The sequence below is a fragment of the Myotis daubentonii genome, chromosome 15 (genome assembly GCF_963259705.1).
Source record: "Myotis daubentonii chromosome 15, mMyoDau2.1, whole genome shotgun sequence".
Lineage (NCBI taxonomy): Eukaryota > Metazoa > Chordata > Mammalia > Chiroptera > Vespertilionidae > Myotis > Myotis daubentonii.
Genome location: NC_081854.1, coordinates 3,579,433 through 3,602,829, shown reverse-complemented (window position 1 = coordinate 3,602,829; position 23,397 = coordinate 3,579,433). Strand labels below are relative to the sequence as shown.

Below are 23,397 nucleotides of genomic sequence, written 5' to 3'. Positions count from 1 at the left end.
CCCAACCGACCTTCAAGAAGAACTTCCTCTGTCTCCGTCCGACTTCAGGCACCAGGCAGGCAGCCCCCAGATGCCTAAGACGAGCCTGCAGAGGTCTAGGGAGGCGATGAAGGTACTTTGCTCAAAAATAGTGGGAATCCTGGGCAAACGGTCAGGTTGCTAGACATTGTGCACAGGCTCAGAACTGACGGCTTGGGCCAGATTGTCCTCCCCAACTGGCAGGCAGGTTCAGTGGCCACAGAAGACTCTCAGAACCCCTGGCAATGCAGTGAGTCTGCGGGTAGTGCGGGAAAGGGGACACACAACAGCGACATAGACCGCATAAGCGGGGGATAGCCCTGGCCGGCGTGTGGCTCAGTTGGGCACCATCCCGTGCTCTGAAAGGTTTTGGCTCAGTTCCCGGTCAGGGCACAGGCCCGGGTTCTGGGCTTGATCCCCAGTAGGGGGCGCGCAGGGGACAGCTGATTGATGTTTCACTCTCACATCAATGTTTCTCCCTCTACCTCTCCCTTCCTCTCGCTCTCAAAATCAGTGAAAAGGGGGAGGGGTTGATTGATGATGGACAGAGACTCGACCTGGGGTGGTAAACACACAATACAACATACAGACGATGTGTTGCAGCATTGTATACGGAAGCCTTTATAATTTTATTTACCAATGTCACCCCAATAAACCCAGTAAAAAATAAAATAAAATGAGGATCAGCATCCCAGGCAAAAGGATCCCCAGAGAGCAGGCATGAGCCCCAATTTTCTCCCCATTCCGAGGACTTTACAGATGGGCCTTCTCTCGCAGCAGAAACCATGACCTTGTTCACAAAAACTCCTCAGAACCGGAGGCCCAGAGTGAATCCTAGGCTGGGTTTCTCACTCTGTGACGGGCACGTTGGCATATGCTTGCTACATGCCCAGCCCCAGCCGGCAGAGCCCCCTGGGGTGTCCCCAGGACCCAGTGTGAAGCGTCAGGTTCATGATTGCCCCTAAACAATGCTGACAAGCTGGCGCAGACCTCCCCAGAGCTCCTGGGACTGCGGCTGCGAAACGGTGCTGACCACCCGCGTGCTTGGCTTCATGGCCAGGCGCCCACGTCACAGGCACGCTGTTACACCAGCAGGATGGCCCGGCCAGTTCCTGCTCACATCCGGCCTCACAGCGCAGTCCCCCAAGACCCTCTGCGCGTGGGGACTGCACCACATTCTTCGGGGTTCGCACTGATTTTGTGAGACCACACTTGGCACTTAAAATCGCCTTTGAGCCCTGGCCTGTTTGTCTCAGTGGACAGAGTGTCAGCCTACAGCCCAAAGGGTCCCAGGTTCAGTTCTGGTCAGGGGCATGCACCTTGGTTGCAGGCTCCTCCCCAGCCCGGGCCCTGGATGTGTTTCTCTCACATCCATATTTCTCTGTCTTTCCCTCTCTCTTCCACTCTCTCTGAAAATCAATGGAAAAATATCCTTGGGTGAGGATTTAAAGATAATAACAAATAAAATCATCTTTGAGCCTGGCTGGTGTGGCTCAATGGTTGAGTGTCGACCCATGAACCAGGGGATCACAGTTCCATTCCTGGTCAGGGCACATGCCCGGGTTGCGGGCTTGATCCCCAGTAGGGGGCGTGCAGGAGGCAGCCGATCAACGATTCTCATCATTGATGTTGCTATCCCTCTCCTTTCCTCTCTCTGAAATCAATTTTTAAAAAGCATTTTAAAAAAAGAAAATCATCTTTGACTCCTGGGAAATGTAAAGGGTGTCCCAAAATTCACGCAAGAAGTAATTTTGATAGAAAACACAGGTTTACAAATAAAAATTGTAAATTCTTTATTGATTCATAAAGTATACAATATAGGGTTATGTATGGAATAGCATATCGGGTAAATGGCCTTTACGGCACAAAAAACTGGATTATCATGTCGCGATAGCGAGCACCATTAACTGTTACTGCCTGAGCAGCCGCATTTTGGTCATGGAAAATTTCAACAAAAGAGTGCGTATGTGCCAGCAAAGCCGTGGAGGCCATTTACCCAATATGCTATTCCATACATAACCCTATACTGTATACTTTATGAATCAATAAAAAAATTACAATTTTTAATCGTAAACCTGTGTTTTCTATCAAAATTACTTCTTGAGTGAATTTTGGGACACCCTTTATGTTTGTGACTCGAAGGCTCTCAGACAGTGGCTCCCACCGAAATGAAATGACCAGGAGGTGTGACATTTTTTCTTTTCCTCTCCGTCAGCTTACCACACCTCCTCACTGCTCTTTGTCTCTAGATCAGAAAATATTGGTGCCTCCGCCACTTAGAAGAGTAAATCCCAGTTTACCTGCATTTTGAATGGTTTCCAGCTTCACCGTACAGGTGATTTGGTGTGCTTCCGGCCCATTGTGTTTGGTAGAATTCCTTTGGGCCTCATTGACTGGAGATAGGTAAAGTGAGGCCCAGCAAGGCAGGGTCCCTTGCTCAAAGACAGAAGTGGGAGAGACAGGTGCGAGAAGTGGAACCCAGCTCGGTCTCAAAAGCCCGTCCACTTCCTGTTCCAGGAAATCATCTGAAGCTGATTCTCACCCCCCAGTGGAGAAGTGTTTCCTTGTCGCGGCACCGTGCTGTGGAAGCTGCACGGAGGGCCTGAGTGGGCACATTCGTTCTCTGTTGCTGTGTTACCATATTACCACAAACGTAGTGGCGTAAGCAACACACCCATATTCTCTCCTCGGCCAGAGGGCCAGGGAAACGGCACAACCTATCAGGATCCTCGGGCTGCAATCACCATGACAACCAGGGCTGGGGTCTAATCTGAAGGCCGGACTGGAGAAGGACCCGCCTCTGAGCCGCAGTGCAGTTCCAACACGTGCCACCTGGAGTTGGCACAGCCCGCACAGGTTAGGGGCGCAGCGCCCACACGGCTGCCCCTCACTGCAGACACCAGCTGCAGGCCCAGGTGTTCCCCGGCCACCTGCACTTCTGACCAACAGCCAGACATGGTGGCGGTTCCCACTACTACCTCCGCTCAGATTCACTAACTTCCTAGAGCCACTCGAAGAATTCAAGGAAGTGCTGTACTTAGGGTTACAATTTTATTACATAAAGAATACACATCAGTACCAGCTCAGTGAAGAGAGACACCCACAGGGTCAGTGAGGTCTGGGAAGGTTCCAGAAGCGAAACGTGCTATACCCTCAGGGTGTGTCCACCCCCCAAGCACATGACGGTGTGTCACCAACCCGGAAGCTTTCCAGTCTCCGTGTCCAGCATCCTCGCTGGGATGTCATCGCACAGGCGTGGTTGATTGGATTGTTGCCCACGTGACTGAGTCTGTCTCCAGCCTCCCTCTTCCCCCGAGGACCGGCTGATAGCACCTGGCTCCGGTCCCCAACCTTCTCATCACGTGGTTGACCTTCCCGGCAGTGACCAGAACCCCCGCCCTGAGTCCCCTTTCAGCATATCCCTCGATGTCAGTGATACCTCTCACTTAAGAAAAATAAATGTTACTTTCTTACAAGGAGGAAACAAGCCTGAAGTGGAGATTTGCCTAGTCACCCAGAGGCCCTCTGCCGCATGGTGCACCCCTTGTTGGAGGTTCTTCCTGGCCCCAGGTCTTCTCCTGCTACATCTTGAGGGCCGAGTACACGCAGGTTTCCGGGGTCTGCGGCACCTGGCTGGAGGGGCCCTTGCTCAGGGCTCTGGTGTTCAGCTCAGCATACGTCACCCCCTGAGGTTCTTCAGCTCTTGACAGCTGAGATCCTTCATCCTGAGGGAAGTGAGGAGAAGAGGATTGAGTATTTCATGGAGAAGGGAGGGGAATTTCATGGTGAGGACTGGGCAGTCGTGGTAACAGTGTGGCAGACAGCTTTCCAGGGCCCGTCCTAGGAGCCTCCTACTCCTCAAGCCTTTGTGAGGTCCCCTCCCCCCTTTTTATCCTCTTCAGTCCTCACCCCAGGATGTTTTTATTGATTTTTAGAGAGAGAGGAAGGGAGAGAGAAAAACATGGATGTGAGCTAGAAACATTGATCCAGTTGCCTCCCGTATGCGCCCCAACCAGGGATCAAACCTGCAACCTAGGTATGCGCCCTGACCAGGAATCGAACCCTGAGCCCTTTGGTGTACTAGGTGGTGCTCCAACCCACTAAGCCACCGGCCCAGGCTTGAGGGTTAATGGGACCTAGTGTCTTACATCTATTACAGGAGCACAGCAAAAACAAAAATACACCCCAATACTGGATGTTAGGTCAAAGATGAGCGGACGAAGGACTGTGCCTTCTCGCACGCCCACTTCTCTACTGTCCCGGCCGTCCCAGGCTCGCTCACGCTGAAGAAACCAGCTTCCATGTGAGGAGCTGCCCTACGCAGAGGCCCCCGCGGCCAGCGTGGTCTCCGGCCAACAGCCAGCGAGGAAGTGAATCCTGGCAGCAACCACCTGGTGAGTGTGGAAGCACAGCCTCTCGGAGCGAAGCCCCCGTTCAGCCCTGGCCGCACGCTCCGCACCCCTCTGCGACCCGGAGGGAGACCCAGCTCAGCCGCGCCAGGTCCTCGCCACAGGTAGGTGGATCGATGGTGCTTTAAGCCGGTATGTTTCGGGATGACTTGTTACGCAGCAACAGATAATTTATACTAACCGTTACCAAAATGAGTGCTAGTAGGAAACCCTCAGGATGGGTAAATCCATAGGAACAGAGAGCAGGTTGGTTACTGCCAGGGCCTGGAGGAGGGGGGAGGGATGGGGCGGGACTGCTCCGAGGGCGTGGGGGTTCCTGTGGGGGAAATGTCTGGAACTAGATGATGGTGATGTGGCGCAACATTGTGCACTTAGCAAATGTCGCTGAATCGTACACGTTACAGCAGTGGACTTTCTGTTATGTGCATTTTGACAGTTTGTTTTTTTCCCCCTTTTTTTCCAGTTTTTTAAAAATTGAATTATAAAGGGAAAAATGTAAGGGTTACTTTTAATATTGCGACTGATAGCCGATGCAGCGTCTGCGCTGTGGAGCACAGTGTGGCAGGTGCTTTACAGAGGGGTCTTACCATCTTTTCATCAAGAGGTGGGATTAGCCCCGGCTGGTTTGGCTCAGTGAGTAGAGCATCAGCCCGCAGACTGAAGGGTCCTGAGTTCAGTTGCAGCCAAGGGCACGGACCCAGGTTTCAGGTTCACCCCCGCACTGTGAGCTCATTAAACCACCCCGTTAATCCTCTGAGGAAGGGCACCCCACTGAGGGAGTGGGAAGTGTCCTCACAAAGGCATCATGGGATGAGGGTCCCATGCCAGAGTCGCATAGACGAGTTCCGACTGGGTTCTCCTGAAATGTAGAGGAGGGGCTGGGCAGATGAAAGCAAAGGCCCAGGCCATTGACAGAACTAAAGGGGGGGGCGATGGAGAGCCTGGGCTGAGCGAGGGGCTGACGGGAAACTCACCAGGGCAGGAGAGCAGCTCTGCATAGCTGGAGATGCATCTGGAAGGGAGAAGATTCTACCATTTGTTCACTCCCAGGTTCCAGGGGTCGTGTCTACACACACATGCACACAGCTGCACATGTATGCTCACACAATGCACACGTGTGCACACACTAACATATGCAATATTCACATATACACACTAGCATGTATATGCACACAAACATCCAACCTACTCATGTGCACATGTGCACAAACAACATACAAACCACACAGATATACACATGTATACTCAAACAGTGCACACATTGTACTCGTTCTGAATGTGTACATGTATGTGTTCGCATGAATATGTACCCAGTTACATGTGTAGACACATGCACACAGCACCTTTGTGTGCACACACCATATGCCTGCGTCCCATACTCTTATAAACATTTACAAACAGAACACACGGACCCCCACCACCACCATTTTCTTTCCCAGGTTGATTACCTGTCACCACTTCTTCAGCTTTCTTAGAAGAATGGGAGCTGAGAGAGAGAAACAGTGAAGTATTGGAGATCAAGGAAGTTGGGGGGAGAAATCAAGATCCTGTGTGGGAGGAGGTGAGACGCAGAGAAAGTCACCCAAGTCTCCCCACCTCCTCCCAGCTCAGACGCCCCACCCTCGGGTCCCCGAGTCCTCATATGCTCAGGAAGGTCTCGAGGGCCAAGGAGAAGGAAGTGGTTGGAGACAGCACGGCCATGAGGAAAGACTCCAAGGAAAGGACATTGCGTGGGAAGTGGAGGAGGGTGGTAAGAAGAGAAATCGTAGAGATTCGGGGGGGTGGTGGGAGCTGGCCTGGGGCACATAAAAGGGTGATGTAACAAAGAGGAGTAAGTAGCCCAGGGATCGAGGGAGGACCAGTGAAGTGTTGGCTGGGGGGCTTCTCTGAGTGGCCTACCTTTTGGTCATCTTTTTAAGAGCTGCCCCTGGGGATGAAAAAGAGAAGGGGAGGAATGAACGCTGTGGTGTTAGCTTTGTCGTTACGTTCCCCCCACTGCCCCCTGTTCTGACTCACCGCAGCAGGTGTACTTGCAGATGAGGGAGGCTGTGAGGAGGAAGAGTAGGGGGACGATGACAATGAGGATGATTTCCGTGGTTCCTGTGAGGGGAGAGCAGGGCAGAGGCCCCGTTGGTTTCCCGAGACCTGTTCTGATGCCTAACCGTGTCTCCCATTGATGGCGTTCCTGGGACATGCTGGAAACTCACTACCCTTTTCTACTACTCACAAGTATCCCGGGAGAGGGAAAGAATGATGCCCATTTTACAGAGGCACAAGCTGAGGGTCAGAGAGCTGAAAGGTTTCCAAAGGCACCCAACTACTGAGTACCCACAGCTGGGACTCCAACCCCACCCACCTCGAAAGACATTGCATTGAACCACAATCTTCTGGCATCACCAGAATATAGAGAATCATCCACAAGGACGTTCTCAGCAATAGAGCGCTCTCGGGGAGCCTCATCCCGTGTTTGAAGGACTCTATCCCAGGAGGGTCTCTTCTCTTACCTAGTGCTGCTCCCGCTCTCTTCGGAGACTCCGTTTCATCTAGAAGACAGAATTCCAAGTCTCAGAACAACCATCACAGTAAACCATTGGTGTGTAATTTTTAAAAGTCTATATCACAGGTGTACCTGTATTGTAAGAGTATTAAAAACATGCACACAAATGATAACACCAAGGTCAGGGTGGACGTTTCCACCGGAGGGGGGCGAGATCACAGGCATGGTGTGGGGAGGAAAAGAGGACTTCATTTGTGGGAAGAAAGCAACTTGTAGCAAATATGACTAAATGGGGACGAGTGTCATTCTGGGTGGTGATGCATGACTATCTGTTATCTTATTATTTCTATTCTGTTAGGTAGTATTTTTCAAATTTCCAAAAGGAAACAAATATAGGATATATAGTATAGTATATTGTATATAGGATATATTTATATATTGCAATAATTATAATTGAGATAATCTCTCTGTGTGTATATATGTATATATAATATATATCATAGCCCTGGCCAGTTAGCTCAGTTGGTTAGCACATCCCAATATACCATGGTTGTGGGTTTAATCCCCAGTCAGGGCACATACAAGAATCAACCAGTGAGTGCATGGGTGAGTGGAACAACAAATCAGTGTTTCACTCTCTCCTTTTCCTCTCTCTCTCTCTCTCTCTCTCAAATCAATAAGTAAAAATATAAAATTTTTAACCATATATATATATATATATATATATATATATATATCCCTAAGCGACTGGTTGACCATTTGACCAATCGCTATGACACACACTGACCACCAGGGGGGATAATGCTCAATGCAGGAGCTGCCCCCTGGTGGTCAGTGCGCTTCCACAGGGGGAGCGCCACACAGCCAGAAGCCAGGCTCGTGGCTGGTGAGTGCAGCTGCGGCGTTGCGAGTCTCTCCAGCAGCAGGCACAGCGGGACCAGGATGAGTGGGAGCAGCAGTCCAAATCCCCTGAGGGGTCCCGGATTGCGAGAGGGCGCAGGCCAGGCTGAGGGACCCCACTGGGTCATGAATCCATGCACCAGGCCTCATATATATATATATATATATATATATATATATATATATATATACACACACACACACACACACACACACACACACATATATATACACACACATATATATATGTATGACACATGCTGATTGGTAATATTTCTCTGGAGAACCCAGGATAGCACAGCTGGACAGAATTCTCTTACATCAGATACAGCTGTGGTTCCAGGATAAATGGAGTATCTCGCCCATTTTCTATAGTGCTTCTGAGGACAAAATAGTAAGAACCCAACCGAGCGTGTTTTGAGTGCCTACTCACATACCCAACATTTCGTCTTCCCCACAGCCACCTCGCTGTTTTGTAATCCTGCTGCAGGGAGCGGTTAGAATAGAGGAAGAGTGGGTTTTGTGTGTTATAGATAAGCAAGCTGAAGCTCGAAGAGGTTACTTGAGCTGCCCCAGGTCACACCTGTGAGTAGCGGAGTGCGGCTGGAGCCACATTCCAGCGTCGCTAGCTGTGTGCTTGTGGCACTCTTCGTTGCTTCATCATCCACAGCTGTGGCGTCTGTGAGTTGACAAAATAGAAGAAAACGGGCCTGAGACCCCGGGAGCGCCCCTCCGTCAGTTCGTGCTTCAAATGGGTGGCCACAGGGAGCTCTCAGTTTCCTCGAAACCATCCCACCACACATTTCCCCTGTTCCCCACGCTCCCGCCTCAGGGCCTTCGCTTCTCTATCTCACCAGGCGTAGCTTCCTTCCCAGAACCACCGCCAGGAAGCGGGGTGCTCGTCATCACCACCCCTCCTGCGCACTCAGCCCTCCCCGCCTGCTGCGCTCCGCTTTCTGCAGAGCCAGAGGCCGCATTGAACTTGCGCCAGTTCAGAAGGAATGCATAACTGGGAGGGCAGATCGAACTTGGGAATGAAGGGAGAGAAACACACGAGGGACCTTGAAGCAGATGGTGCCAAGCGAGGCGACACACAGTTCCTGGCCAGCCACTGGTTTGGGGCACACGTTTTAAGTGATTAGAGGCTCCAGGGACCGGAGGAGAGTGTGTTGTCCGTCCCCAAAGTCCCTGCCAACAACACGGGTGTCTCACTGCAAACTAGACGATGGGTTTACAGAAGGATTTCTTAACTTTTGCACTGACAACATGTGGGGCTGGATGATTCTTTATGGGGAGGGGGTCCTGAGCATCGTAAGGTATTCTACAGCATCTCTGGTCTCTGCCTCCTAGATGCCAGGAGCCTCCCCCTGCCCAGTTGTGGCCTCCAAAAATGTTGCCAGACATTGCATATGGCACTGGGTTGAGAACCAATGGTCTACGGAAAATGAGGGATGAGGTTAAGGTCAGTTTCCCCTCTTTCCTTCTGTCGGGATTACTGCCACCCACCTCGCTCGGCCTCCCGCCTGGGCCGATCAGGTGACCCTCACATCTCCACGAGTTCACCATGCTAGTGCAGAAGCAGGTCAGAGTTCTGGCCCCACAACAGCTGCGAAAACTCGGGGCTTATGAAAGGCTCTGGGGAAACCCAAAGGGGAACCCTTGGCCAGTTTCGGTCATGTACCCCTGCACCTGCCCGTCATCTGCCCTCCACGCACACCCCCACCGACATCCTCCTCTTTTCCTCAGTGTGGCCCCTGCTGACACTGCAGGACTTGCAGCAGCTGGAAGGTGTAGGTTGAGCTTGACAACAGTTGCCTTGGCCATTCCAGGTCACCTCTTACTAGTATATCAGCATCTGCATTTCAGAAGCAGCAGTAATTACGAGCCCGAGTAAGAAACTCACAAGGTTCCTCATAAGCCAGAATAAGTAGAGGAATGGAAAAAACGATTACTCAGCAGTTGTTGGATAACCAAAAGTATTTAAAAGTTCCTCCTTCTGTGGAGAGCAGATCCAACTTATTATGTCTTTCTTCTTCTCATTTTGCTGCTTTAATTTCAGAGAGAAAGCGAGAGGGGGAGAGATAGAAACGTCAATGATGAGAGAGAATCATGGATCGGCCGCCTCCTGCATGATCCCACTGAGGATCGAGCCCACAGCCCGGGCATGTGCGCTGACCAGGAATCCAACCATGACCTCCTGGTTCATAAGCTGACGCTCACTGGCCGGGATTCCCTCTGTTTTACCACCCCTTTTGGAAAAGACCATCTCGTCTGTGCTTAAAAGCCTGTCACACACGATTGAACTGAGTTAAAGAGACAGACACACACGCCCCGGCCTTTGTAGAACCTGGAAGACCTTCAACATCATATAATTTCCCACCGATCTTCCTAATTCATAGTAATGATGAGAACATTTACCATCATCATGAGAGGGGGACACACGTTCTCTGGCCTACTGTTTTCTGGAAAGTCCCATTAGGAATGTATTCCTTGGTAAGACTGTTCCAGAATTCAGAGGGAGAAGTTTTGGATGTTCATGATGATAATAACAGCAAACATTCATATGGCATTTGCTATGGAAAGCATTTAGATAAAATGACTCATCAGAATCTTGCCATGAGTCCATCATGTTGGTGCTACTATCAACCCCACTTAACAGATGAGGAAACTGAGACAGACAGACTCAGTAATCTGGGAAAATGGATTATTTGTTAATGGGCCCCAACTAAAACCAAATGGTTATTATAATTATTTGCAAAACAAAGCTCCCTTCACACCATTCCCAGCCATTTACCTAGGTGATGGGTGCTCGTTTCTCTCCAAGTGGTTCAGGTTGTTTGAATGTTTTCCCCCAAATATCTATCCCTGGAAGGAACACTGACTATCTTTCCTATTGACCTAGAGAACAGAACAGGGCGAACGGACCACAGAGCAGGAAAGGTGTCCCAATGCCCAGGCTTGCTGCCTCACCTTGGGCTCCATGGCCCCAGCATGGGGTAGAGAGGACAGTTCTCCCTGTTGTCAGTGTCTCCACACCAGCATTAGTGCCCTGAGTTTCCTCCTATGGCCAGGGGTCTAGTTCTGTGGCAGACACCTTTGCTGAGTATATGTCCCCCTCGTTAGATGCTCCAGTCCATCAGGCTACCAACCAAATACCACAGCTGGGCAACTTCTAAACATCAGACATTTTCCAGTCACAGTGCTGGAGGTTGGAAGTCAGAGGTCAGGGTGCCAGCATGGTAGAGTGAGGGCATTCTTCTGGGAGGCAGACTTCGTCTGCCCTCACATGGCACAATTGGACAGGGAGCTCTCTGGGGTCTCTTCTATAAGGGCACTAATCCCATTCACGAGGGCTCCACCCTCATGACCTGAGCACCTCCCAGAGGCTGTACCTCCAAATGCCATCATGTTGGGGCACTAGGATTTCAACATATGGATGTGGGGAGACACATTCAGATCATAGCTCCAGAGAATAGCACCCTTCTTTCTCTTTGGGACTTCTTATTCCCCCTGGATGAGTGGGGGATTTTCTTGCCTCACCCTCCAGTGAGCATGTCCCCACGGTTGAGCTGGGGGCTGAATAGACCAGGACCATTCACAGTCCCTCCTCAGCTCTTCGAATGGGGTCAGGGAAAGAGGGTCCATCCCCTCTCCAAGGATAGAACTTGCGAGCTGCAGAACTCGACTCTTGAAGCCGTGCTCTCTGCCCAACAGAGGAAGCTAGTCTAGACTCAAAGAGTGAGACAGGCACAGTAGAAACACACGTGTCAGGAAAAGAATCAGGCACTGGTCCCTGAAGCCCACTGGCATCCATGCATTTCCCATGATTCACTGGTTCATTATCTGTGGTTTCCAGCCTGGTGTGATGTGGCCTCCAGGGAGCATCTGGCAATGTTGAGAGACATTTTGGTTGTCACGAGTGACAAGGGAGACATGTAGTAAGAGTGAGGGATGCTGCTAAACACCCTATGAAACAGCATGCGTTCCCCACCCTGCCCCCAAAGAATTATCCAGCTCAATCAATATGTCAACAGTGCCCAACGATCCCATTAATTCTGTGGACCAGTGCATTACCCTCCCCCGCCACACTTTTTCTAGGCTACTTCCAAGTAGATTTTTGTCACTTGCAATTAAGTGTCTTTTTTGTTCTTGTTGTTAATCCTCACCTGAGGATATTTTTCCATTGGTTTTTTAAAGAAAGTGGAAGGGAGGGATAGAAACAGAGAAACATCGATGTGAGAGAGACACATCGATTGGTTGCCTCACACATGCACCCTGACCAGGGCCAGGGATTGAGCCTGCAAGCGAGATACATGCCCTTGACTGGAATCAAACTCAGGATCCTTCAATCTGCTGGTCCACACGCTATCCTCTGAGCCAAACTGGCTAGGGCAAAAATACAAATACTGTATGATTCCACTTATATGAGGTGTCTATACTAGTCAAATGCATAGAGACAGGAAGTAGAATGTGGGTGCCAGGGACTGGGGGAGGGAGAATGGGGAGGAGTTGTTTAATGAGGACAGAGTTTCAGTTTTGACTCGGGGGAGGTGATTGGGGGCGGGCTGTGAGCAAATGGCAAGCCAGCCCCACCCCCTGGCTGAACTTCCAGTTGAACTCCTGGCCGAGGGGACAATTGCATATTAGCCTTTTATTATATAGGATAGCCAAAATATGGAAACAACCTAGGTGCTCATCAATATATGAATGCATAAAGCAGAAGCAGATACATACGTGTGTGTATGTGTGTGTGTGTGTATGTGTGTGTGTGTGTACACACAGGCACACTGGAATATTACTCAACCATGAAAAGGAATGGAATCCTGCCACTTGTAACAACATGTCTAGACCTAGGCGGTATTATGCTGTGAAATAAGTCAGAGAAAGACAAACACCATATCGTTTCACTTATGTGTGGAATCTAAAAGAACTAAAGAAATGAACAAACTAAAGAAACAGACCTATAAGATACAGAAAAACTGATAGTTGTCAGAGAGTTGGGTGGTGGGAGTATGGGCAAAAAGGTGAAGGGGATTAAGAGGTGCAAACTTACAGTTATCATATAAATAAGTCATGGGGATGTAAAGTACAGCATAGGAAATACAGCCAATAATCCGATACCATAAAAGGCTAATATGCAAATTGTCCCTTCGGGAGTTCGACCAACCAGGAGTTCGACTGACCGGGAGTTTGACCGCCTGCTATGACGTGCGCTGGCCATCAGAGGGTGGCACAGAATGAAGGAAGACGGCAGCCGGCAGTCAGGGGAAGGAAGGCCCCAGTTGGCCCTGGTTGCTGGCCATGCATGAATTTCGTGCACCAGGCCTCTAGTATTATAACTTTGTATGGTGACAGATCAATAGTGGACTTTTTGTGGTGATCACTTTGTAAAGCTTATAAATGTGAAATCACGCTGTGTAGTACACTTGAAACTAATACATTGTATATCAAATATACTTTAATTTAAAAGAGCTTTGCAGCACTAGCCAGTTGGCAGGTGGTTAGAGCATCGGCCCGAGGACTAAAGGTCCCAGGTTTGATTCTAGTCAAGAGCATGTACCTTGGTTGCAGGCTCAATCCCCAGCCCTGGTCGGGGTGCGTGCTGGAGACAACCAGTCAATGTGTCTCTCTCACATCGATGTTTCTCTCTGTGTGTCTCCCCTCCCTTCCACTTGCTCTAAAAATCAATAGAGGAAAATATCCTTGGGTGAGGATTAACAAAAAAAGTTTTTTAAATAAAAATAAAAGAGCTTTACACTCCAGACTTTTTAAAAGTGGTTAAAATTGTCACTTTCATATTATGCATTTTTACCATAATTTTTAAAAATCATCCCTTTTTTAAAAAGTCTAGGCAGGAAAAGAAAACCTCCACTTAGTTGAGCTAAAAGGCATGAAAGGTAGAGAATGAAAATGAAGCGCATCTTTCCAGAGGCCTCTGAGTATGTCTGGGAGAGGTATTTCCCAGGCCCTTTGCTATTCTACCCCCTCCTCTACCTTCTTTCTGGAACCTCCTATTGTATGACTCTAGGAGGTATCATTCACACTTTAGTCTAAATGAGTGGTGGCCTGCCAGGCAGGGACTTTGAGGTTAGATCTTACTTTCCTAGTGGGGCCAGGTATCACAAATCCCCCAGCCTCCTGCCTTGTGATTCTCCACCACTCACACTCCCTCTGTTAGCAGAAGATCCTGTCCATTCCTCCTCGGCATCCTGGCCCTGACTTCCTTTGCCCCACGTGACTTTTCCAAGCTCCAGAGTCTTGTAGGGATGGAACCTCCCTCTGATGTACGCCAGGTGGCAGAGCGTCAGCTGGCAGATAACCCGGCCATCGTCCTCCTAGTGGTAAAAACCTTACCTGTCACCGAGATCGTGAGCTCATCACTGGGCCTTGAGGCGTAGAAAGGAGCCCTCGGTTGGTAGTACACACAGCTGTAGGCCCCAGTGTCACTGACGGTCACACTTGGAAGGGAGAAGTCTGTCTTCGTTTTTACTGGACCCTGGAGCTGTATGGGTGTTGAAGTTCCCTTCTTCAGAAGAGCAAACATGTGAGATTCTATCACGTGACTGGGTAGCTGGCACTGCAGAGTCACGTTTTCTCCTGCAGTCACCTCACCCCTTTGGTGGGCTTTAAGGGAAGGTTTACATAATTCTCCTGTAAGAGAAGGAAGCTCAGAAGTCATGGGCAGAAGCCTTGGGTCCCGCTCAGGCTTGTTGTCCTGGCAGGTTCCCAGGGAACGTGGGAAGTGACAGACACCTGGCTTCACCCTCTTTCTGCTCTGACTCCAGGAAGGAGATGTGCCTCCTACAAGCCCTGGATGAGGGCAGGGTCCCCAGCTCTGTTCCTGTCCTTCTCCATCCACCTCCCCATCTACACTGGAGGTGAGACCCTGCTCCTCTCTCATTCTCTGGGTCCCCCCTCATCCCTGTCCTAGGGACATGGTGTGTCATTCTGAGCACCCGTCCTCACCTGTCACCAGTAGTAGGAGGACGTCACTGGGCGGTGACCTTCTGGTGGGGCTCCCTGTCCTGTAGTCACAGGTGTACTCTCCAGAGTCACTGGTTTGTATGTCACTGAGGTGAAACTCTGCCAGGCCACCTGGGGAATCAGGAGAGACATTCAAAGGAACATTGTTCTTTCTGAGAGTAAACCTGATATCCCTGAAGTCGACCTCCTCAGCAGGCATGGAGCATCGCAGTGTCACATCACTGTTGGCAGGAAGCACGGAGCTGGGCCAGGCACGGAGGGAGGGCCTGGGAAGTGACCCTGGAAGGGAGCAGAGTCCAGGTCTGGATTAGATTTACTCACCTGCTGTTCTGAAGAAAGAGAAGGGGTGAGGGGGATTTGGAGTGAAGGAGAAGGGAGGCTTTCCTTTAGAAACACTCACCGTCTCTTCTTAGGTCTTGGCCAGCACACAGCCCTGCAAAGGAATCGTCCGTGAGACAGAAGCTCCTGCCTGGAACCCACGTCATCACCCTGACCTGGTCCCCGAGGCACCACCCAGGGCTTTTGCTGCGAATGGAGCCCTCATCATCCTAATCCCCATCAGGCCCAACTCCCTCCTCGACAACCCAACTGGCATCACAGTCTGTTCGCAGCTTGTTAGTGGCCTAGGGCTGGTCTAACAAATTACCACACAGTTCCTGGCTTATCACAGCAGTGTGTCATCCTGCCATTCGGTCGGTGTGAGAAATGCAGCATCGGGTCTCACTGGCCAAAATCAAGATGTCGGCAGGATTGCATTCCTCTGGAGGCTCGAGGGGAGAATCCATCCCCTGCCTCTCTCAGTTTCAAGTGCTTGCATTGGCTTGTGGTCTCTTCCCCCGTCTTTATTTTTATTTTAATCCTCACTGAGGATATTTTTCCATTGATTTTAGAGAGAGGGAAATACCGATGTGATAGAAGCACATCAATTCGTTGCCTCCTGCATGTGCCCTGACTAGGCCCTGGGCTGGGGAGGAGCCTGTAACCGAGGTACGTGCCCTTGACCAGAGTTGAACCCAGGACCCTTGTATCCACAGGCCAACACTCTATCCACTGAACCAAACTGGCTGGGCGTCTCTTCCCCCATCTTTGCACCCAGCAATGGTTGGATGAGTCCGACTTCTTCTTCTCCTCTTTACTACTTTAAGCACCATTGTGATTACATTGGGGCCAACCGGGTAATTCAGGATCCTCTCTCAGGTCAGCTGCTTAGCAACTTTGGGTCCATCTGCCACTTTAATCCCTTTGCCACCGAAGGAGACATAGTCACAGGTTCCGGGAATCGGGACGTGGACATCTTCGGGGAGCCTGCTGCACAGTGTCTCTACCTTTCTCACTTGTCCCACTTCTCCATCCAGGTTCCTCTCCTCTTCACAATGCCCCATTGATGTGGATGGCCTTTCTATTTTCCTCCGGAACTGACCCACTTCTCCACATCATTCATCCTTTTTATTGAATTTATTGGGGTCACATCCTATATAATAAAGAGCTAATATGCTAATTAGACAAGATGGCAGAATGACCTTCCTGAATGACCAGTGGGTGGGGCCGCAGGGCCGAGAGGCAGCCAGGCTGCGAGGGCTGAGTCCCTCGCACGAATTTCATGCATCGGGCCTCTCGTTGGTTAATAAAATTATACAGGTTTCAGGGGTACAATTCTACAATACATCATTCATATGTTATATTGTGTGTTCACCACCCCAAGTCAAGTCTTCCACCACCATTTATACCCCCTTTACCCTCTCCTACCTCCCCTCACCCCCACTTCCCTCTGGTCCGTCATCCATCCTTTACCCACCTTATTCTTCTTCCATATCCTGCCATGTTGTCTCTAGCTTTCATGGTGGAGGAGAAGACAAAGGACACGACCACCTCTGAATGTCTCTGTCACCCCGAGTGGTCGCTGAGGTGACCTCTGATGTGTCACATTGTAGAGGGCAAAGGCCCCCTCCCCTGCCCTCCCCTCCCCTCCCCTGGTGCTGTCTATTCTAGACCGTGAGAGACCTCACTGGTGACAAAGCCATTTGGAAAAGACACCTCGGTTTTAATGACACAGCAATTGGTTGCCTCCTGCATGCTCACCCTCGTTCACCCTCCAGTTGGTTATTCCTCATGCCCTGGGGAAAGTTCATATCTGGAGTCACTAGAACTTGTGCCCCTCGAGGGCAGAGAATATATCCTCGGTGCCTGGGATGGTGCCTAGGTTTCAGCAAAGGTTCGACAATTTCACGCTGACTGACTGAGTTGAAGCCTTACCAGCAGGGAGGGAGGGTCATTTGCAAAGATTTTTGATGAGCAGGAATAGCAGCGATCTCCCCAAACCCCCTGCAGCACAACACCATACCCACCCACAGCAACTGAGAGGGAGCAAGAGGAGGGGAGACCCCAAGCCTAAGGCAAGGGCATCGGCTGCCGAAGACCTGGTCCTTTGCCCTCGTGTGTTTCTTCCCGCTCTCAGAATGGCCACGTGCGTCTCTGGCTCTACCAGCGGCCATGGGTAACCTCCCTGGTGCTCCAGAGCAAATCTCAGCAATCCAAAACCCGTATGACTCGGAGGGGTGACGCTTGCGTCCCCCACCTTTCCCATCTGGTGGCCGCCCTTACAGCTCTAGACCGAACTGGCCCCAGGAAGTGTGCCTTTAGACACCAAGGTAGGTAGGTGGTCTCGTTTGATTAGCTTAAGACAGGGATTCTCCACAGGGGACACTGGGCCACATCCTGGCAACTTGCAAATACATAACACAGTGTCGTTCACTCTCGTCGCCATGCTGGTGTAACAGGCCCCCAGAACGTACTCATCTTACAGCTGGAAGTTTGTACCCTTTGGCCAACATCTTCCATTTCTCCCACACACACACCCAGCCCCTGGTAACCACCGTTCCTCTCTTTGTTCCTATGAGTTCGGCATTTTTAGATTCCACATATGAAGGAGAACTTGCAGTATTTGTTCTCTCAGCCTGACTCGTCTCACTTAGCATAATACCGCCAAGGCCCATCCACACTGTTGCAAATGGCAGAATTTCCTTCTTTCTCGTGGCTGAACAGTATTACATTATCTGGCTACATGGCAGATAGATGGATAGACAGAAAGATGACAGGTGTCCTTTTTTAGCCACTCATCTATTGATGGACACTTACGTTTTTTGTGTGTTTTCACTATTGTAAATAATGCTGCAATGAACATAGGGGTGCAGATATCTCTGTGAGGTCGTGTTTTCACGTCCTTCAGATATATAGAAGCAAAATTGCTGGGTCATGTGGTAATCCTATTTTTAATTTTTGGAGGAACTTCCACAGTGGCCGCACTAGTTTACATTTCCACCAACAGTTCCCTTTTCTTCACATCTCTTCCCAACACTGATCTCATCTCGACGATGGCCATTTTAGCAGGTGGTGAGCAGTTGTGGCAGAGCCCTCCTGGCCCAGAGCCTCTCTGCCACTCGGGCCTCTACATAAAAAGGTTGCCAACAGCTACTGAGCTCATCGGATCCACTGTCACTTCCCTGCCCTAGCTTTTCCCAGCCATGGCTTCCTTCATTCACCCTCCAAATATTTCCACCCCAAGTTATCACCTTTCATTCTTATTCTTTTGGCATTTTTATATGTTTATTGATTTGAGAGAGAGAAACATCAGCTGGTTGCCTCCTGCATACATCCTGACCGCGGATCAAACCCGGAACCTGGGTACGTGGCCCGACCAGAAATTGAACTGGAGACCCTTTGGTGCGTTGGAGAACACTCCAACCAACTGAGCCGCACTGTCCAGTGCAAATCCTGACCTTTTAAAGTTCCCAGCCTGGCTCAGTGGGAACTTGCTGTCTTTGGAACTGTGCAGACCCGGATTTGAATTGAACTTCTCCATTTCTGTGTCACATCTGTTGTCAATCTCAGATTCCTCACGGGCAATATGGGGGTGTGACTATTCTGCAGAATTTTTCTAAGGCATGTAACATGAAGTCATACAAAGACACAAGATTAACATGGACTCTGTGAGAAAGTTGTTCTCTTCTCATTCTATCTCTGCCTTTTTTCCCTTTAATCTTCACCTGAGGATATGTGTTTATTGATTTTTAGAAAGAGGAAGGGAGAGAGAGAGAGAAAAAATATTGATTGGTTGCCTCCCATACACACCCTGACCAGGGACTGAACCCACAACCTGGGTATGTGCCCTGACCGGGAATCAAACCAGAAATGTTTTTGTTGTGTGGGTCAACACTCCAACCAACTGAGCCACCCAGCCAGGGTCTGTCTCTGTCTTGATCACAGAAGAATACCACAGCTGGATACTAGTTTCCAACCCATTTCCTTTTTATTTTAATTTGTATTTATTGACTTAAGAGAGAGAGAAACAGCTATCTGTTGTTCCACTTATTTATGCATTCATTGGTTGATTCTTGTATGTTCCCTGATCAGTGATCAAACCCACAACATTGGTATATCAGGACGACGCTCTAACCAACTGAGCTACCGGCCAAGGCTCCAACCCATTTCTTGTATTCACTCATATCTCTTAGAAAAAATTACTGAGGAAATTGTGGCCCAGTGTCTACAGTCAGGAGCAGTAGCTATTAAAACTTAATTGTTCTGCCGAACTGGTTTGGCTCAGTGGATAGAGCATCGGCCTGCGGACTGAAAGGTCCCAGGTTCGATTCCGGTCAAGGGCATGTACCTGGGTTGTGGGCACATCCCCAATAGGTGTGCAGAAGGCAGCTGATCGATGTTTCTCTCTCATCGATGTTTCTAACTCTCTATCCCTCTCCCTTCCTCTCTGTAAAAAATCAATAAAATATATTAAAAAAAAACAAAACTTAATTGTTCTATTTCCCCATTAACTAGATACTGACAACTATATTCTATTTCTGATGAAGGATATTGGTTTTTCATTAATAGAAGTGTTTTGCAAATATTTAAAATAGCTTTGAGCATAAAAATAATAATATATGTCCTGGCTGGTGGCTCAGTTAGTTAGAGCATCGTCCCCAATACACCAAGGTTGTGGGTTTGAGCCCTGGTCAGGGCACATATAATAATCACCAATGGATGCATAAATAAGTGGAACAACAAATCTCTCTCTTTCTCTCTCTCTTCCTCTCCCCCTTCCATTATCCTTAAAAGCAATCGATAGGCCTGCCATTGAGTGATGACCCATGAACCAGGAGGTCACAGTTTGATTCCTGGTCAGGGCACATGCCCAGGTTGCAAGCTTAGATCCCCAGTAGGGCACATGCAGGAGGCAGCCGGTCAATGATTCTCATTATTGATGTTTCTAATCCTCCCTCTCCCTCTCTGAAATCAATAAAAATACATTTTTTAAAATAAAATCAATAAAAATTTAAAGAATAAAAACTTGAAACAATTTGAAGAAGAATATCACTTATGAAAGACCACAGACATGTGCCCCTGCCAGTGTGGTTCAGTGGTTAGAGTGTCAGCCCAAGGACTGAAGGGTCTCAGGTTTGATTTATGAACCTGGGTTGCAGGTTCAATCCCCAGCCCAGGTTGGGCATGTGCGGGAGGCAACCAATCGACGTGTCTCTCTCCCATCAATGTTTCTGTCCTCCCCAGCCTTCCCTCCTTTCCACTCTCTCTGAAAACCAATGGGAGAAAATACCCTCGGGTGAGAATTAACAACGAAAAAGTATACAGACATGTGACAAGCATCTGGCAAAATGCGATTGGGAAGTTCAGCAATGACTGAATTGGGGAAACATATAGATAGAGGAAAATGTGTGTAAAGCACCCAACACATTCCTCGTTCGTAATAGATATTCAGGAAAGGAAATACCTGCTCTTTGCTTACCCATCCAACCCCATGACCTACCCCACAAGTTGCCCCAAGTCCAGTTGCCTCCATAGCCCAACTCATCACCACCCTCAATGGCCCTCCCTCCCCCATGCTTACCAACGCAGAACAGAGCCAGGAATGGGAGGGTCATGGTGGCCCCCGACGCCTCTTTCGAGGATCTTTCTTGAGCTTTGCTGTTTGTCAGAATGGTCTCCTGACTCCTGGTTATGAAAAAAAAGCACCGTTTTTAATCCTCCACTGATAGATACCCCCAGTTTCTGCCTCACAGTCAAAATCAGGAAGCTGTGGCTATTACAACATCCTCTCAAGCCACTTCCCACAGGCTTGACTCACAGAGCCGCTTGGCGGCAGAGCCCAGCTAGCCCAACGTTAAGGCACATTCACAAGTGTGCAGTATGTGAGAAATTGCTCGTCGAATTATTTTATAGCCCTTGCGCCCTTATACGTCGCGACAGAATTCAGCTGGAGCTATGGCAACCAGAATAACAGCTCCGTGTCTCTCTGGTCAACAGGGTTTGCATGGAAGTGACATGTACAAGTTCAGAGTTCTGCCCCTTGGAAACCTCAGAGGGCTGGAGCTGAGCCAGAGCTGATAGCAAAGAGATGAGACATTGTGGTGGCATTGGGAGGGAGGGAGAAGCTGGGAGGATGAGGAAACGGACCCTGTAAGTCAGTGGTTCTCAACCTTCCTAATGCCGTGACCCTTTAATACAGTTCCTCATGTTGTGATGACCCCCAACCATAAAATTATTTTTGTTGCTACTTCATAACTGTAATTTTGCTACTGTTATGAATCGTAATGTAAATATCTGATATGCAGGATGTATTTAGGCAACCCCTTTGAAAGGCTCGTTTGACCCCCATGGCGACCTACAGGTTGAGAACTGCTGCTGTAAAGGAAAGCTTAAGAAAAAGTGTTCCGGGGAGAAACCAAGATGGCGGCATAGGTAAACACTGGAGATTGCTGCCTCGCACAACCACTTCAAAAATACAACTAAAAGACGTAATAGACATCATCCAGAACCACAGGAAGGCTGGCTGAGTGGAAATTCTACAACTAGAAGGAAAGAGAAAAGCATACCGAGACTCAGAGGAGGTGCGGTGCTGAAGTAAATATAAAGGTGCAGAGGTGCATGCGGAGAGGGCTGGTGGCTGAGGACATGATTGTCTTTTTCAACCGGGAGGGAGTCTCAGGCTCTGAGCTCCAGTTCTGGGCAAGTCTCTAGGTACCCAGACTCATACGGGAGAAATGGGACTGTCTGGCATCGGTCGGAACTCGAGGGCAGCTTTCTCTCGGAGGCACTCTCGGCGATTGCCAGGACCTCTGAAGGCAGGACTGAGAGCAGCCATACTGCTCGCTCGCTCGGCCCACCCTGTTGATCCCCTGGGACCCGCCCCGCCCAAGCCGTGCACCAAGGCTTCTGCATATGAAAGGCCCGGCCCTTTGTAATCTGAAAATAACTTAACAAACTGCAGCTGCCCCAAGGCCCCAGGGCAACTTGCATTGCTTTACAGCTGATTCTCACAGCCAATTGTCCTGGAGGTCAAATCCTCCCAGTTTTATCTACAACAATCAAGGCTTAACTACAACAAGACTGTGCACAAAGCCCACAAGGGTGTGCACCAAGAGTGTCTACCTCAGGCAATTGGGACACTTAGCACAGAAAGCCACTCTATCGACACAGCAAAGCATAAAAAATGCCAAGACAAAGAAACAGGACACAAATGACAGAAATGGAGGAAAGCAAACTGCTGGATATAGAGTTCAAAACCACACTTTTTAGGTTTTTCAAGATTTTTCTAGAAACCGCCAATAAATGTAGTGAGATCCTCAAGAAATCTAGTGAGACCCTCGATGTTGTGATAAAGGACCAACTAGAAATTAAGCATACACTGACAGAAATAAAGAATATTATACAGACTCCCAACAGCAGACCAGAGGATCGCAAGAATCAAGTCAAAGATTTGAAATACGAAGAAGAAAAACACACCCAACCGGAAAAGCAAAATGTAAAAGAATCCAAAAATACGAAGATAGTGTAAGGAGCCTCTGGGACAGCTTCAAGCATACCAACATCCGAATCATAAGGGTGCCAGAAGATGAGAGAGAGCAAGATATTGAAAACCTATTTGAAGAAATAATGACAGAAAACTTCCCCCACCTGGTGAAAGAAATAGACTTCCAAGTCCAGGAAGCGCAGAGAACCCCTAACAAAAGGAATCCAAAGAGGACCACACCAAGACACATCATAATTAAAATGCCAAGAGCAAAAGACAAAGAGAGTATCCTAAAAGCAGCAAGAGAAAGCAAGTCAGTTACCTACAAGGGAGTACCCATACGACTGTCAGCTGATTTCTCAACAGAAACTATGCAGGCCAGAAGGGAGTGGCAAGAAATATTCAAAGTGATGAATACCAAGAACCTACAACCAAGATTACTTTATCCAGCAAAGCTATCATTCAGAACGGAAGGTCAGATAAAGAGCTTCACAGATAAGAAAAAGCTAAAGGAGTTCAGCACCACCAAGTCAGTATTATATGAAATGCTGAAAGGTATCCTTTAAGAGGAGGAAAAAGAAAAAGGTAAAGATACAAATTATGAACAACAAATACACATCTATCAACAAGTGAATCTAAAAGTCAAGTGAATAAATAATCTGATGAACAGAATGAACTGGTGATTATAATAGAATCAGGGACATAGAAAGGGAATAGACTGACTATTCTTGGGGGGGAAAGGGGTGTGGGGGGTGCGGGAAGAGAGTGGACAAAAATCGTGCACCTAT

At 49.1% G+C, this 23,397-nt stretch overlaps 1 protein-coding gene and 1 long non-coding RNA gene across 2 annotated transcripts; both read right to left on the bottom strand.

Annotated features, from left to right (window-relative positions):
- Positions 1–2,709: 2,709 nt before the first annotated feature.
- On the bottom strand, positions 2,710–21,104 carry LOC132216543 (T-cell-interacting, activating receptor on myeloid cells protein 1-like). The gene is made up of 11 exons (XM_059665810.1): positions 20,708–21,104; positions 15,209–15,241; positions 14,791–15,087; positions 14,179–14,475; positions 8,408–8,503; positions 6,932–6,970; positions 6,444–6,527; positions 6,327–6,354; positions 5,876–5,913; positions 5,402–5,439; positions 2,710–3,743 (listed from the first exon to the last, which is right to left on the bottom strand). The coding sequence occupies exons 1-11, from the start codon at positions 20,739–20,741 to the stop codon at positions 3,600–3,602; spliced, it is 1,128 nt and encodes a 375-aa protein (XP_059521793.1). The 5' UTR covers positions 20,742–21,104; the 3' UTR covers positions 2,710–3,599.
- A 588-nt stretch (positions 21,105–21,692) lies between these two features.
- LOC132216299 (uncharacterized) lies at positions 21,693–22,568 on the bottom strand. Its single transcript, XR_009448730.1, has 2 exons — positions 21,934–22,568; positions 21,693–21,903 (listed from the first exon to the last, which is right to left on the bottom strand). It is a non-coding gene; the product is annotated as an uncharacterized LOC132216299 (long non-coding RNA).
- Positions 22,569–23,397: the final 829 nt, after the last annotated feature.